Raw genomic sequence first — 14,656 nt, 5'->3', positions numbered from 1 at the left:
TTTCTTGATTTCATTTACTTGTTTTTTTTTGTTTTTTTTTTTTTCTAGAATACTTTCTGGTTAGATATTGGACCGCTTTTTCATATTTTTATCTTTGTTTTATGTATGTGTATGTATATGTATATATACATATACACACAATTCAAGCTTATCCCCTGACTTGTGTCAAGTTCTTGTTTTAGGAAACAAATTAGAGGTTTTGAATTGTGTTACTTTGATATATTTAGTTCCTGCACTGTCAGACTTAACCCTGCTTTGCAGTTGAGAATATGCTTTCTTTAAATACCTGATAATGAATTGTCTGTCACCATTCAGGGTTTCTTCCTTTCTTTCTTTGTTTTGAAGAAAACAGCAAGGCTGTCTGAAAAATCTTATTTATCTTGAGACAGGGCCTTACTATGTAGTCCTGATTGGCCTCGGACTCTGTAGATCACACTTGTCTAAAGTTCACAGAGCAATGAGGTTCTCATGCCTCTGCCTTCTGAGTGCTGGGGTTTAAGGCATGTGCCACCATGACCACCCCAAAGAACTCGGACTCTGTAGATCACACTTGTCTAAAGTTCACAGAGCAATGAGGTTCTCACGCCTCTGCCTTCTGAGTGCTGGGGTTTAAGGCATGTGCCACCATGACCACCCCAAAGAACTATTTCAAGGCTTAGTTTTTGGTAAGTGACTAGGAGACTGGTCACTATCTTCCAGAGGAAATCCAAAAATGTGGAGTAATTTTACAGTGTAACGTTAACCATTTTCTAGATACTTTCTTTTTATTTTACTTTATTAATCTTTTGAGGCAGTGTCTCATCTAGTTGAGGCTAGCCTAGAAGCCTTACCACTTCCCAAGTACTAGCTTTACGGGTCTGGACCACTAGGTCTGGTTTCTTTTCCATGTTTAACGTTGAAGGAAGTAACTTCTTTTATGTTTAACTCTTGAAGTGTTTCTTTTCTTTCTCTTTTTTAATTAAACTTTTTTTGTGTTTGGGTGTCTTGCCTGAATCTGTGTCTGTGTACCACTTGTGTGCCTGGTGCCCTCCAAGGCCAGAAGAAGACATTAGATGCTCTGAGTTACAGATAGTTGCAAACCACCATGTAGATGCTGGGAATCAAACTCAGGTCCTCTGAAAGAGTACCAAGTGCTCTCTTCACTGCTGAGCCATCTCTCCAGCCCCCCTTTTAATTAAACTCTGTTACACATAGTTATTAATGTTAGGGGTGACAGTTGTTTTTTAGGGGAGTGTTGAGACAAGGTCTCTTAGCACCACTGCCCTAGCACTTGCTGTGTAGACCAGGCTGGTCTCAAACTCACAGAGATCTGCTTGCTCTTACCTCCTGTGGTCTGGGATTAAAGGTATGATCACCATACCCAGCTCACATTTTTTGATGTTCTATTTAGTTTCTCTCCATTTAAAGCTGACTAGATTCTGTTTATTATTCACAGAAGATTAGTACGAGAAAGCTTTTGTCTTTACAGATTGAAGTCGGTTAAATCTTACATTGTATGCTGGGCAGTGGTGGAGCACACCTTTAATCCCAGCACTCAGGAGGCAGAGGCAGGCGGATCTCTGTGAGTTCGAGGCCAGCCTGGGCTACAGAGTGAGTTTCAGGAAAGGCGTAAAGCTACACAGCGAAACCCTGTCTCAAAAAAAAAAAAAAAGAAAAGAAAAGAAAAAAAAATCTTACATTGTATGTAGGGAGATGACACCTTTTATTTTACTATTATAAAATAGGAAAATCCCTGGGTTTTAACTTGATATTTTGAATTTGGTATTGACTTAAACTGTCCTTCTTGCAATCAAATCCCCACTGCTAGGGATCAAATTCAGGGCCTCTCACACTAGGCTTCACCCTGGTCTTTGACCTGAATTTTTAAAGTAAATTTATTGGCTCCTGTATATTTGGTTGGATTAGTATAAGCTAGTTTGGTCATCTCTATCATAGCATCTTAGGGGGGAGGGCATATTTGGAATTGAAGGAATTTCTGGATGGCTTTTAAGACAATAGAGAGTCTTTAATTTGAATGAAAATCAGCTCTGCTACTCTAAGAATTGGGACCACCTAATGTTTTTGGTAGAAGTTACAGTTCCAGGGGCTGGTGAATGTAGCTCAGTTGATAGAGTGCTTGCACTGTGTGGAACACTTCAGTTGGATTCCCCCACATATGAACTAGGTGTAATAATGAAATCCTCTAATCCTGCACTCCAAAGACTGAAGCAGGAGAATGAGGGATTCAAGGTCATCCTCAGCTACATAGTAAATATAAAGCCAGTCTGGAATTCAGGAGCCTCTGTCTCAAAACAGCAACAAAAATAAGTTAAGGTTCCAATCCAGATGATGAGCATAGGGATCTGGCTGTGTGAAAAAGAACTGGGTTAGGAAGCCCTGGGACAGAGAGCGAGCGAGAGTGTGTGTGTGTACACTTACTGCCCTGGCATCATTTTTATAAAGTATTTGGGAATGGCAACTTTGTGATTTATTGTTCAGACTGAGACACTGGAAGAGTGATGGAAATAATATGAATAATTCCACCGAGACAGGAGACATAAATGAGAGAGCATATGGTCTTCCTCCTTTAGTCATGCATTTTCAAGGGTTAGGATCAGGCAGTGTAAGTCACATTGCCTACCTAGTTGACTTGACTAGAGTTGACTGTGTATGTGCAAGCTCTGCATCATGGATAAAGAATGAATAATTGTGCCTGTACCAAGAATGAGCGTTACTTTTTTTTTTGTTGTCACCCATTATTCCCTAAACTGTAGTTATTTACATGGCATTTTCATTATACTAATGTAAATAATGTGGACATGAGATTTACAGTATAGGGTATGAATTATATGCAAATACTGTGCCAGTTTAGAAACTTAACAATTTTTTGTTTTGGTAAAGATTCCACCCAGGGCCTTTGCGTGTGTCAGGCAAGAAGCTCTACCACTGAGCTACTGTGCCCTTTAAGCAAGGAATTGAGCATTTTTTGATTTGTTATTTATTATTTATCTTATTTTATTTTGACCTTGAGCCAGTCTCCTACCGATACCGAAGGGTGATTATATAAGAATCTAAGACTATATCTAAATTTTAACATAACTAAATTCCTTCTTAGACAATGTAGTCTATATATGTAAAATCAAATATAACTAGTTAAATGTTTAATATAAATCTCATAGACCTAGTGTGTTTTTAGATTTTGGGACTAGATCTCAATGTAACCAAGGATGACCTTGAATGTTTGATTCCTGTTTTCCAGTTCCCAAGTATTAGGAATATTATAGTTGTGTATCTCCACAGCAGTTTTATGAGATTCTGAAATTTGAGCCCTGGGTTTTCAGTACATATATAAGTGTATCAACTGAGCTACATTCCCTTCGTGTGCACACAATCACATTTAAAACATGTGGACGTCAAAGCACAACTTATGGGAGTCTGTTCTCTAAAGAATGTCCAGTTATGAGCCATTGAGAACATAAAAGTGCAGATGACCTGAGTTAAATGATCAGAACCCACATAAAGGTAGAGAGAACCAACTCCATAAAATTTCCTCTGGCTTCCATACCCATACATTTCTCTCTCTCCCTTTCTCTCTGTCTGTGTCTGTCTGTCTGTCTGTCTGTCTGTCTGTCTGTCTGTCTGTCTCTCTCTCTCTCTCTCTCTCTCTCTCTCTCTCTCTCTCTCTCACACACACACACACACACACACACACAATAATTTTTCTTAAAGAATGTCAGGTTGAGGCTAGGAATATAGCTTTATTAGTAGAGCCTTTACCTAGCATATATGAAACCCTGATTTCAATTCCCAGCATTGCAAAATAGTAAATAAATGAATAAATTTTTTAAAATGTCACATCCATAAAAAAAGAAATGTTAGACAGATTTTTCATTGTGAAAATGTGAGCTTATTTTTCTCGTTCTGTAATTGTCATTTATGCAGAAAGTGTTGGCTAGTTTTATATTAAAATATGGGAACTTCAGCCAAATAGAAATCATGAGTTTCTTTGGGCTCTAAGTTTTTTGTTTCTGTTTTTGTTTTGTTTTGTTTGTTTTTGTTTTCTTTTTCATATTGGACTGAAATCTGGCACCCTGTAACTTCTGTTGGTTCTAGTTCTGTTCTCTGGAGCAGCATGGAGTAAGTGTCTTCTTATAGAAGGCAGCTATCATCTTTTCTAGAATCTTCCATTTTTTATATGAAATAAAATCCTTACCTATAAGTTTCATTATTGATTTCCTTTGGTCAAATTTTAGTTGATTGGTGTTTTCCATAATGCAGGTTAAATATGGTGATTCAAAATACTAATTTTATAGTCTTTCTATGCTGCCATGCACATCAATACAGGATACACTGTGCTTTATAACTCATAAATCACAATCTTGTAATTAGTGCTATCAGCAGTTCACATACCCTCAGCTATTCTTAACTGTTGGCTTGTACTAACCCTTGTTGTTAGGCAAAACAGTTCAGCTATTGGGTGTCTCTGCTTTTGAGAAGGCATATGTACCTTGGTAGTACAGTCTTAGCAAGTGAACTTTCAATGAAAATTTAAAACTGTGCCATCTTGTGATAACAGCTGTATGACTTGAGTTTTATATAACACAGAGTCTCATTTTAAAGAAGTTAAAGTAACATTTCTATAAGACTTTTAGGTGGAATTCATTTGATTACTATTTTGGAAAATGCTTTTGCCTTTTGAGGCTTAGATGGGAATGACTTCAGAACATCTATCTGCCTTAGGGCCTTTTACAAAAAGCCCTATTAAATTTCTAAAAGAACTTAACTAATGAAATGCTGCTTGTAAGCTGGAAATTTTATCATATATTCCATTGTAAGTTGTGTAAGATTTAATTTAATCTTTGTTAGATTTTAAATTACATAGAATAAAATAAAGAACTTTATATATACAAATGCTTTTTTAAATTCCTAATTCGGTATAATTTTTTTCCTTCCTGGTGTTTCATATCTCTATTACTCTTGCTTTGCCATGTGATTCATGATCTGATGCATAATATATGTGTAAATATATAAAGTATTGTGATTAAGGAATGAAAATTTAGTTTAAAAAATAGTAACTGGTAATAGTATTGAGTAGAAAGTATTGAGTTCAGCTGCTTAGCCTTCTGTAGTCACTGATTCTATTACTTGAAAAATATGCTTTTAGTTGATAATTTTAAGATGATTCCTTGATTTTAAAAATTAAATCATACTTCCTGTGTTTTTAAGTTGATAAGTGATTTTAAGATGGCTAACTGCCTGATTTTAAAATTAAATTATTATATTTATTCTTCTACTTCACAATATAGCCAGCAGCCAGCTTCGGGTGTAGCCTATTCTCATCCAACTACAGTTGCTAGCTACACTGTCCACCAGGCTCCAGTAGCTGCTCACACAGTTACTGCTGCTTACGCACCAGCAGCCGCCACAGTTGCAGTTGCCAGGCCCGCTCCAGTAGCTGTTGCAGCTGCTGCAACAGCTGCTGCTTATGGAGGCTACCCTACTGCACACACAGCAACAGACTATGGTTACACCCAGAGGCAACAAGAAGCACCACCACCACCACCCCCAGCTACTACACAAAACTACCAGGTAAGAAAACAACTAGCCTCAGTAGCCTTAAAGTGTACATTAATGGGTTCAGATACAATAGAAGGCCTAAGCCAGTACGTCTAAATGTACTTACAGTGATAACGTGAATGATTTCCTGGGTGTTTAAGGGTATGATCCAAGCATCAAGTTTCTTTACAGTGGATTTTACATTAATTCTCCTTTGCTAGTTTTACTCTACTACATGTACGTGTCTTTATATGTGTTTAAGTTTTTTAAAAGGTTAAACAAATTATTGTTTAAAACTTTCATTTTACCTTAAGTTTGTGGAGAAAAGAAATTACATAGGAAAAATGTTCTTTGTTTATACAAGTGAGCTTTACTTGTCCATTTGGGATAGGGAAGTTTGAAGCTCATGGTTGTAAGCTACATTGAATAAATAGTACATGTTTTCTTGAAATTTGTCAAAGTTCCTGGTCCTCTTGCTTATACTTTTATGCTGTATGTATCACCTAGTCCCATGGAAATTCTTTTTCTAATACCATAGGATTCATCTTTAAATGCAAAATTACAGCCATGGGTTTTTTGGTTTGGTTTGGTTTTTGGTGGGTTTTTGTTTTTGAGTAAAATGGGTTTATTTGATTAAGTTATATATTTAAATGTTTTGAAATTCTCATTGAAGTCAAACATACTGCTTGAAGTGGTTTTTATTTATTTATTTTTATTTTATTTTATTATTATTATTTTTTTTTTTTTGGTTTTTCGAGACAGGGTTTCTCTGCGTAGCTTTGCGCCTTTCCTGGAGCTCACTTGGTAGCCCAGGCTGGCCTCGAACTCATTGAAGTGGTTTTTATTTTTAAAAGTTCAAAATTAGTTGTATTTGTATTAAAACTTGATTGTATTACTAGTTACTATTTATTATATTTATATTTATTGTTAATGATCTATTTCCTTATGATAAACTAGTAATTTGATTAGTTGTATTGTATTGAAACTATATGGCTAGGCCTATAACTAACTATGTTTTATTTTCCTTTGTTATATTTTTACATAGTAAGGATTTTTTCCTGCCACTTAAGTCAAGGCTTTTGTTTTTCCTTTCTCCTCTTAGGACTCATATTCATATGTAAGATCCACAGCCCCTGCTGTAGCTTATGATAGTAAGCAGTACTACCAACAGCCAACAGCAACTGCTGCTGCCGTAGCTGCTGCCGCCCAGCCTCAGCCTTCTGTTGCTGAAACCTACTATCAGACAGGTGGGCTTTATGAGCATAAACAGTATCAATTATTGAAATGTATGTTTGGGGTATTCTAATGAAAACAAACTGCAGAATCCATCTACAATGGTTCTATTAATGTCCTTGTTTTCTACTACTATAATGCCATTGAGTCACAAGAGGATGATTAAGAGAAATGATGGTGTCCATTTGTTCTGGAAGTGTATGCTGTTTGTGGTTTACAGCATAGGATTTCTGTCTTGCTGAAATCAACTGTACAAAAGAAACTGTGACACTAACTTGTACCACATGCTATACCAGACATGCCTCATTTATAATACTGACTGTCTTAGTAACAAGTTGGTACTTTTATGGGCCCATATTTTTATCTGTGATGACAGGTGGTTCTGTTACCAACCACTGATAATGGGTTTCACTCCCCAAGTTTGTAAAATTAATTGTTAGACACCCCCACAACCCTTTTCCAGTCCACTGCTATGCCCAGAGTACTGAGCCGGCTACATCCACTGAACATCCATAATGTTAAATATAGTGCGCTGTATGTATAAGTTCAAGTGCAGAAAGTTTTTTGTCTGTGTAGAAGCCTCCATATTTGTAGACTTTAAAGGATGAACTTATTACAGACTTGAGAACTTGACCAAAATAAAACAACAACAAAAAAACATTTTTAAGGAGCTTTATTTTAAAGCTGAGGAGCTAGGAATATAGCTCAGCTGGGATAGTGCTTACCCTGTTTTCATAATGCCCTAGGTCCAACCCACAACATCATATGATGCATGTCTGTAATCCCAGCATTTGGTAGGTGGAAGTAGGAGGATCAGGAGGTCAAGACTACACTTCAGCTGCATAGTAGATTTGAGGCTGGCCTCGATTATATTAGACCCTCTTTCAAAAAAAAAAAAATGCTGAGATCTGAAGATTGAGTAATATCTTATTTTTGAAGGTAGATTAGAACCTTTGTTTGCAAAAGGTCAAACTGGTTTCATTATCATGAGTAGGAAGTGATTTCTTTTCCCTCTTCATCTCTGTTTTTTATACACATCTGTACATGAAGTAGTTGCCCATCTCTTCAGTGTCTCTGATGTTTTGATTTTGTAAATCTCTTAAAAGTTGGCAGAGTGCTTGCCCTGAAAACTATTTTGAAGGTGGGCATCCATGTGTTTATAATCCTAGCATGTGGGAGGCATGAGTTTGAGGCCAGGCTGGGCTTTCTAGTAAATGTAAGGCCCTGTCTCAGAATGTGTGTCTGTAAGTTGCAATGGCTGGCCTTTTTATGATCATTTCTCTGTTTGTATGTATGTGTGTATGCGCGCGCGCGCACACACACGCAAACTTCATAGTTATTCCAAGGCTAGTCTTGGGCTTGAGTGCTGAATTATATGAGAGTCAGAAGATCTTGATTGATTTTTTTTTTTTTTTTTTTTTTTTTTTTGGTTTTTTGAGACAGGGTTTCTCTGTGTAGCTTTGCGCCTTTCCTGGAACTCACTTGGTAGCCCAGGCTGGCCTCGAACTCACAGAGATCCGCCTGGCTCTGCCTCCCAAGTGCTGGGATTAAAGGCGTGCGCCACCACCGCCCGGCTGATTTTTTTTTTTTTGACGACTGACTTTTTAGTAATTTAGGTCTTAGATATTAGATTTTTCTGTAAAATGCTATCTTAATCTGTGTTCTTTGGATTGGGTATAGATAAGTTTAAAATTATCTTAACTGAGCATCAAGTAAGTTTTTACTCTTGTATTTGGGCATTTCTCAGAAATGAAACAATTAATGAGTGACTAGTAATTAATGAGAAATGATTGATAAGGGTTATTTCATATTTTGAGTATTGTCGAAGACAAAGTTTAGTAAAACATGAATAGTAGCCATTTAAGAATAGCGCTTTTTTTCCCCCCCCTTCGGTAATGGCGCATGCCTTTGATCCCAGCACTCGGGAGGCAGAGGCAAGCACATATGTGAGTTCGAGGGCAGCCTGGTGTATATAAGTGAGTTCCAGGACAGGAAGGACTGAACAGACAAACCCTGTCTTAAAAAAACAAAATAAATAAATAAATAGAATAGAATAGCTTTTTTAAAGGCTAGTTGAAGAATAATATTTTTGAGTTAGAGTTAAATTCACTTGAGTAAATTGGCAAAATGCAGTTGATGGTATATGAGCAAGTTTCGGGATTAAGCACTGAAATTTTTAATATGAATTAAAATACAAATTTAGCTCTCTTTGTTCTGTTTGTAACATTAAGCCTTTCAAGTAGACTGATTTATTTAAATACATATCCACAAGTTATACAGAAACTTTTTAATCTGTCACTTATAAATGGTACAGCTGTTCTGGTTGTAATTGTGATGAGCTGTCATGCCAGAAATGAAGAGACATTTGGGGACAGGTAGTAAATGAATTTACATGTTTTATTCATATTAGTAGTAAGAGCTCTATCATTTGCTCAGAAGAAATTGCTAGGACTTCTGGTTGCTATTGCTTTTAGTTCTTTAAGTATATTGTTACAGTGACTGGAGTTACACTTCTCTTCTTCTGATGTCTTTCTTGCTTTAGCTCCTAAAGCAGGTTATAGTCAAGGTGCAACACAGTATACTCAAGCCCAGCAAGCTCGACAAGTGACAGCCATAAAACCAGCCACACCAAGTCCAGCTACCACTACTTTCTCCATTTATCCTGTGTCCTCCACCGTACAACCAGTGGCAGCTGCGGCTACTGTGGTGCCGTCCTATACTCAGAGTGCTACTTACAGTACCACAGCAGTTACTTATTCTGGTAAGACTGACAAACTGTATTTAAATGGTAAAGAAATTGCAAAGCACTGACTAGACACTGTCCTGATTTTCTCTGGAATTATTTCACTTGTAGTAGCAGGAATTGAATTAATTGATGGTTGTTAATATAAGTATTTGCACCTCATGTGACAAAAGGTCCATATTAAAGCAGTGTTGTTGTTGATGATGGTGGTAGTAGAAGCCCTAAGCAGAATATACTGCCCTTTGGGGGAATTTGAAAGCTAGTCATGTGTTGACCTCGCTTTTCAGTTGGAAGAGATAGCAAGCATACAGTCTACTGCAGGATTGTTTTCTGATAGTGAATTTGAAAATACAAGGTTAACACTTGAAGACAACCGTAGACAAATGATGTGTATTGTTTCTTTGGTTCTTGGTGAGCTATTTCTTCGTATTTATTGTCATAAATAAATAGTCCCTGAAAATGTTGGCAGCTTTTTTATAAACATCCATGAAATTGTGGTTATATGACACACCTGTCTTAAATAACAATGACTTCATTTCTGACTAAGTAATTAATTTTGCAGGGATGAAAACTGCATGTGTATTTTTGTAGACTCCTGACTTTGTACTGCTAATATATGTATTGCTTGTATTCTTGATACCCTATCATGTTCTGTGGAGGCTTTAAGGTGACATAGACAGTTTGAATTCTTAACCTTTTGCTGCTTTGCTGTATTCTGAGTATCAGAAGCCTAGTTAATGAATTTTAGAAGATACCTTTGTTTTTCTCAGATTTCTTATTTCTGACTCTAAGAATACAGTGGAACTAGGCAAGCAAATAGTTTGAGAAGAGCAACCCGTGATATTTCGAGATGAAACTGTGGATGTGTTTGTGCAAAGCCTTGTGTAACTGATGTGGTGGTTATTTTATCTTAGCAACATGTGGAACCAAATTGGAATGAGGAAAGGGTCTGTTTTGGTAGAAGCTCCGCCTTAGCCCCTGGCATCCATATACCCAAAGAGTCTGGCATGTTCTGGTGGAAGCCCCGCCTCTCTGCCCAGACCCTGTCCCTCAGGTCCTCCCCCAGACATGCTTTAGGCCACTCCCGCAGTGTATTTAAACTACACCCCAGAAAACAGACATGGTTTTTCAGTCTCTTGTCCCCTTCTCCTCTGGGGGGCCGGAGAATCACCCAGGAATGCTTTACCCATTAAACTGGGGCCTTTTCTAATTTGGTCTGATTTGGATTGCTGCGTGGATGGAGAGGCTTATCGGGGTGCAAAAACTTTTTAGGGTCTTGTCTGAGAAGTCTGACCAAATTGTGGGTGAAGGAAGTTAGAGTAGAGAATCATTTTTTATTAAGAGTAAAGATGTGGTCAGGATTTTCCTTATTTAGGAAATGACTCTTCAATTTCAAGAAACTGATACTTCTATTCAAATAGGACTCTGCTTAAGTTTCTCTGCTTCTTTGGTTGGTTGGTTGCTTGATTACAATTGTAGTCAGGATTATTGCAATAGAATATTATTGGACATACTTTTAAATGTCTACATTATCTTTGGTCATAGTTTCCCTCTTGCCTATGTTTGGTAAGATGTAATCATGCAATCTGGTACTTTGCCCTAAGTTCTTCAGAAAATACTCCTAAGACTAAAGATACTCTTTTTACATAGCCACAGTGTCAAGAACTCTCAGGTTACCTGACTATACATTACATGCTTTAATAACAACTTTTTAAAGAAGTTTATTAATGCTTGAGAGAGAGAGAGAGAGAGAGAGAGAGAGAGAGAGAGAGAGAGAGAGAGAGAGAGAGAGAGAGAGAAAGAGAGAGAATATGTGCAAGTCAGAAGACACCTTGCAGGAGTTGGCTCTCCTTCCCCCTTGTGAATCCCAGGGATCAAACGCAGATTATCAGATTTGGCTGTAGGCTCCACAACTCCCCAGCCCCAAGGATGACAGCTTTCTTTTTTGTTTTTGATTTTCAAGACAGGGTTTCTTTGTGTAGCCCTCACTGTCCTGGAATATCAGGCTGGCCTTGAACTCAGAGATGTTCCTACCTCTGCCTCCCACATGCTGGGATTAAAGGCACGTACCACCACTTCCCGGCTGATGGCAACTTTCTTATCAACTGCTTTTTTTGACATGTACCCAATGAGCCACAATTTTAATAATAAGGAAATCAAATATATGTACTATCATATTCTAAATTCTGGTTAAATTTGGTGGTTTTTTTTTCAACTTTTTTATGTAAAATTAAAATGATTGAGTTTGGCAGGCAGAGTAAGATCTTAGTGATTATACTTCTCCAGTTAAATAATCTGTTTATTTTCTTCTGATGTGGACAGTTCATTTTTGAATTGTTGTCCAACAATCTGGGTGGTTTGGTTTTGAGATATCGTCTCCTGATGCTAGCCTAGAATTTGGAGTATAGATTAGGCAGGCTTTATATTCATGTGATCTTCCTGCCTTGTCCATCTAGTTACTGAGATTATAAGCATGTACCAAAAACCCAGTGTTGATTTCTACTTTTCTTTCTTTTTGTACATTCCTTCATTTGGGAAAGTGAGTGCACCTGCCATGACATGTGTCAGTATTGTTTGTTAATAAAGAAAAACTACTTTCGAATGTTCTTTCTGTTCAGTTACATCAGGAACATAAAATGAATAACTCCTCTTGATTTCTAATCCATGATTCCATCACTGGTTCTCCACTACTAAAATACCTTTTCTCCTTATAATTATGTAATCTATGGGCCTGTTGTCCAGCTACCAACTGCAGGTTGTCATATTTTGAATGTATAAGTAAATAAATTTCTTTGGTGGTGGTTGGAATTTTTGTTGTTTTTAACATGTTGATCCTTAAATATATATATATATATATTTGGTTTTTCGAGACAGGGTTTCTCTGTGTAGCTTTGCGACTTTCCTGGATCTCATTCTGTAGACCAGGCTGGCCTTGAACTCACAGAGATCCACCTGCCTCTGTCTCCTGAGTGCTGGGATTAAAGGCGTGCGCCACCACTGCCCGGCCCTTAAGTATATTTTTCTCCAAGAAGTCCCCTTCTTCCACTCCAGCACTATAGATTCCTCTCATTTGAGACATTATTTTCATGAATTTGACCAGTGGGATCCTTTTATTTCTGAGTCTTTTTGACATTGCCACATTAGTCATTGAGCACTTAAGATTTTCTTGCCCTAGATTCAGCAAGCAGCCATTTTAGTAAGGATCCTTATGGTTTCTTATAAATGTGACTGTCCTTTAGAAACTTTTAACGTTTCATTGTATTTTAGTCTCTGGATGATACTGTATTTTGAAGTGTGTGTATACAGCACTTCTAGTGTTTTTACGCTGTTTTAAAATCTTTATTTTATATAGTGGGAAGAGCAAACACACAGTATACCTATGTGGATATGAAAGGACATCTTGAGGGAGTTGATTCTCTCCCACCATGTGCTTCTCGGAGATGTGCTTCTCAGAGATCGAACTCCAGTTGTCAGCTTAGGGGCTAGAGAGATGGCTTAGTGGTTTAGAGTTTGTACTATTACAGAGGAGCCAAATGAGGTTCCCAGTCCCCATGTCAGGTAGATACCAAGAGCCTGTAACCCCAGCTCCCAAGGATTCAACACCTCTGGTCTCCTCAGCACTTGCACTGACATGCACTTAACTCACACACAAGCAAAGTATGGCGTTTCAACACATGTACAGTATGTAATGCTTGATCAGGATGATATGCATACCTTCACCTCAAACACCATTCCTTTGTGTGCAAATATTCAAATACCTCTCTGCTAGCTATCTTGAAATATTTGTTCTATTGTTATTAACCATCGTCATCCTGCTATGTTATATTAAACATTAGAAGATATTCCTCCTGTACCTGAAATGCCACACTATATCTCATAAATACACTTTGGTATATTAAAATATTATATAGTAGCGATGTGAGTCAAAAAAATAAAATTTATGGGCCAGCAAGATGGCTCAGTGAGTAAAGATGCTTGCCACCAAGCTGTAAGCTTAAAAATATATGTATTTCTTTTAATTGTGTATATGCATGTGTATCTGTAAAGTAAGGGTAGTGATACCTACTTTATGGATATCTTTTAAAACTTCAGTGTCTGGCACACTGCCTTCCATATAGTGGACTCTCAAAAGTAAACACACCAAAGATGTATGTAGTCTACTAAGTTTCATTTTTACAGTTTCTGTGTAAAAGATCTACCTACCAAATGTGAAGCCCTGGGTTCCATTATGATTTTAAAGATGATTTTATGTGAAAGTCATTCTTTTAATTAATAATAATATAAAAATAGCTTTACTGGTTTTGTTTTTTTAGGATATAATATGTTCTTCTCCCCCGTTTAGTTTCTAGTCGTGTTGCCCAGACTGGCCTGAGCTCCAGGGCTCAAATGTTATTCCTGATTCAGCTTCCTAAGTAGATGAGACTCCATGCATGTATCATCATACTTGCTAGCTACTTTATTGGTTTTAGTCAGACAGGTTGTTTTTGGTTTGGTTTGGTTTGGTTTGGTTGTGTGTGTGTATGTGTGCGCTTACAGATATTCACAGGTACACTTTTGCTACATGTGGAAATCCAGACAGCATTTAGGAGTGGTTCTCCCTTCCCACGTGGATTCCAGGGATTGAACTCAGGTCATCAGACACGAGCAGCAAATGTTTTGAACCTCTGAGCAATTTTACTAGCCTTATTGTGTTGTTGTTTTTTTTTACAGTGAAATTTAAACTGTGGTTCTGTCTATAAATTTGAAAGCATTTGCTAATATTGTTTGATAACATTCATTTAAAGTTAGTTTTGGAGTTTTTTGTTTTGGTTTGAATTTCTGTTTTGGTTTGTTGAGTACAAGCTAATATTAATAGGACTCCTAATAAAGTTTATTGACTTATAGAAGTTTTCTTAAAACCAGTCACACCAAGAATTCTCTTATCATATAGTCATCGCTGGTATATCTGCCTTTTTCCTCTTTTGGGTGTTTTCTTGTCTTCAACCACATTTTCCTATCTTAAAATTTTATAAACATCTTAATCTGATAGTTTGACATAAAAATTCAAAAAGAGTTTAACTCAAAAAGTTACCTGATTTCTTTATCTTTGTTAACTTGGTCAGTTTTGAGATTCTTATGATTCTGGTTACTCATGTATCTTAGCTC

General features: G+C 37.1%; 1 protein-coding gene across 9 annotated transcripts in view; it reads left to right on the top strand.

Moving 5' to 3' along the window:
• Zfr (zinc finger RNA binding protein) overlaps positions 1-14,656 on the top strand; it is a 65,979-nt gene that overhangs the window by 13,189 nt on the left and 38,134 nt on the right. For 5 of the 9 annotated variants that reach the window (XR_013044691.1, XM_076551738.1, XM_042261405.2 and 2 more), the window contains 3 exons: positions 5,286-5,568; positions 6,638-6,782; positions 9,311-9,529. Coding sequence is in view for 7 of the 9 variants with exons in the window: in XM_076551738.1 (XP_076407853.1) it covers positions 5,286-5,568; positions 6,638-6,782; positions 9,311-9,529 (647 nt within the window). In the remaining 2 variants the exon portion in view is untranslated. Of the gene's footprint in view, positions 1-4,092; positions 4,117-5,285; positions 5,569-6,637; positions 6,783-9,310; positions 9,530-14,656 lie in introns of all 9 variants that reach the window. The other 4 variants (XR_013044690.1, XM_076551741.1, XM_076551739.1 and 1 more) reach the window with 1 other exon arrangement.

Source organism: Peromyscus maniculatus, chromosome 15, assembly GCF_049852395.1.
Source record: "Peromyscus maniculatus bairdii isolate BWxNUB_F1_BW_parent chromosome 15, HU_Pman_BW_mat_3.1, whole genome shotgun sequence".
NCBI classification, from domain to species: domain Eukaryota; kingdom Metazoa; phylum Chordata; class Mammalia; order Rodentia; family Cricetidae; genus Peromyscus; species Peromyscus maniculatus.
Note: the sequence above shows the minus strand (reverse complement) of the source record. Positions and strands in the feature narration are given on the sequence as shown.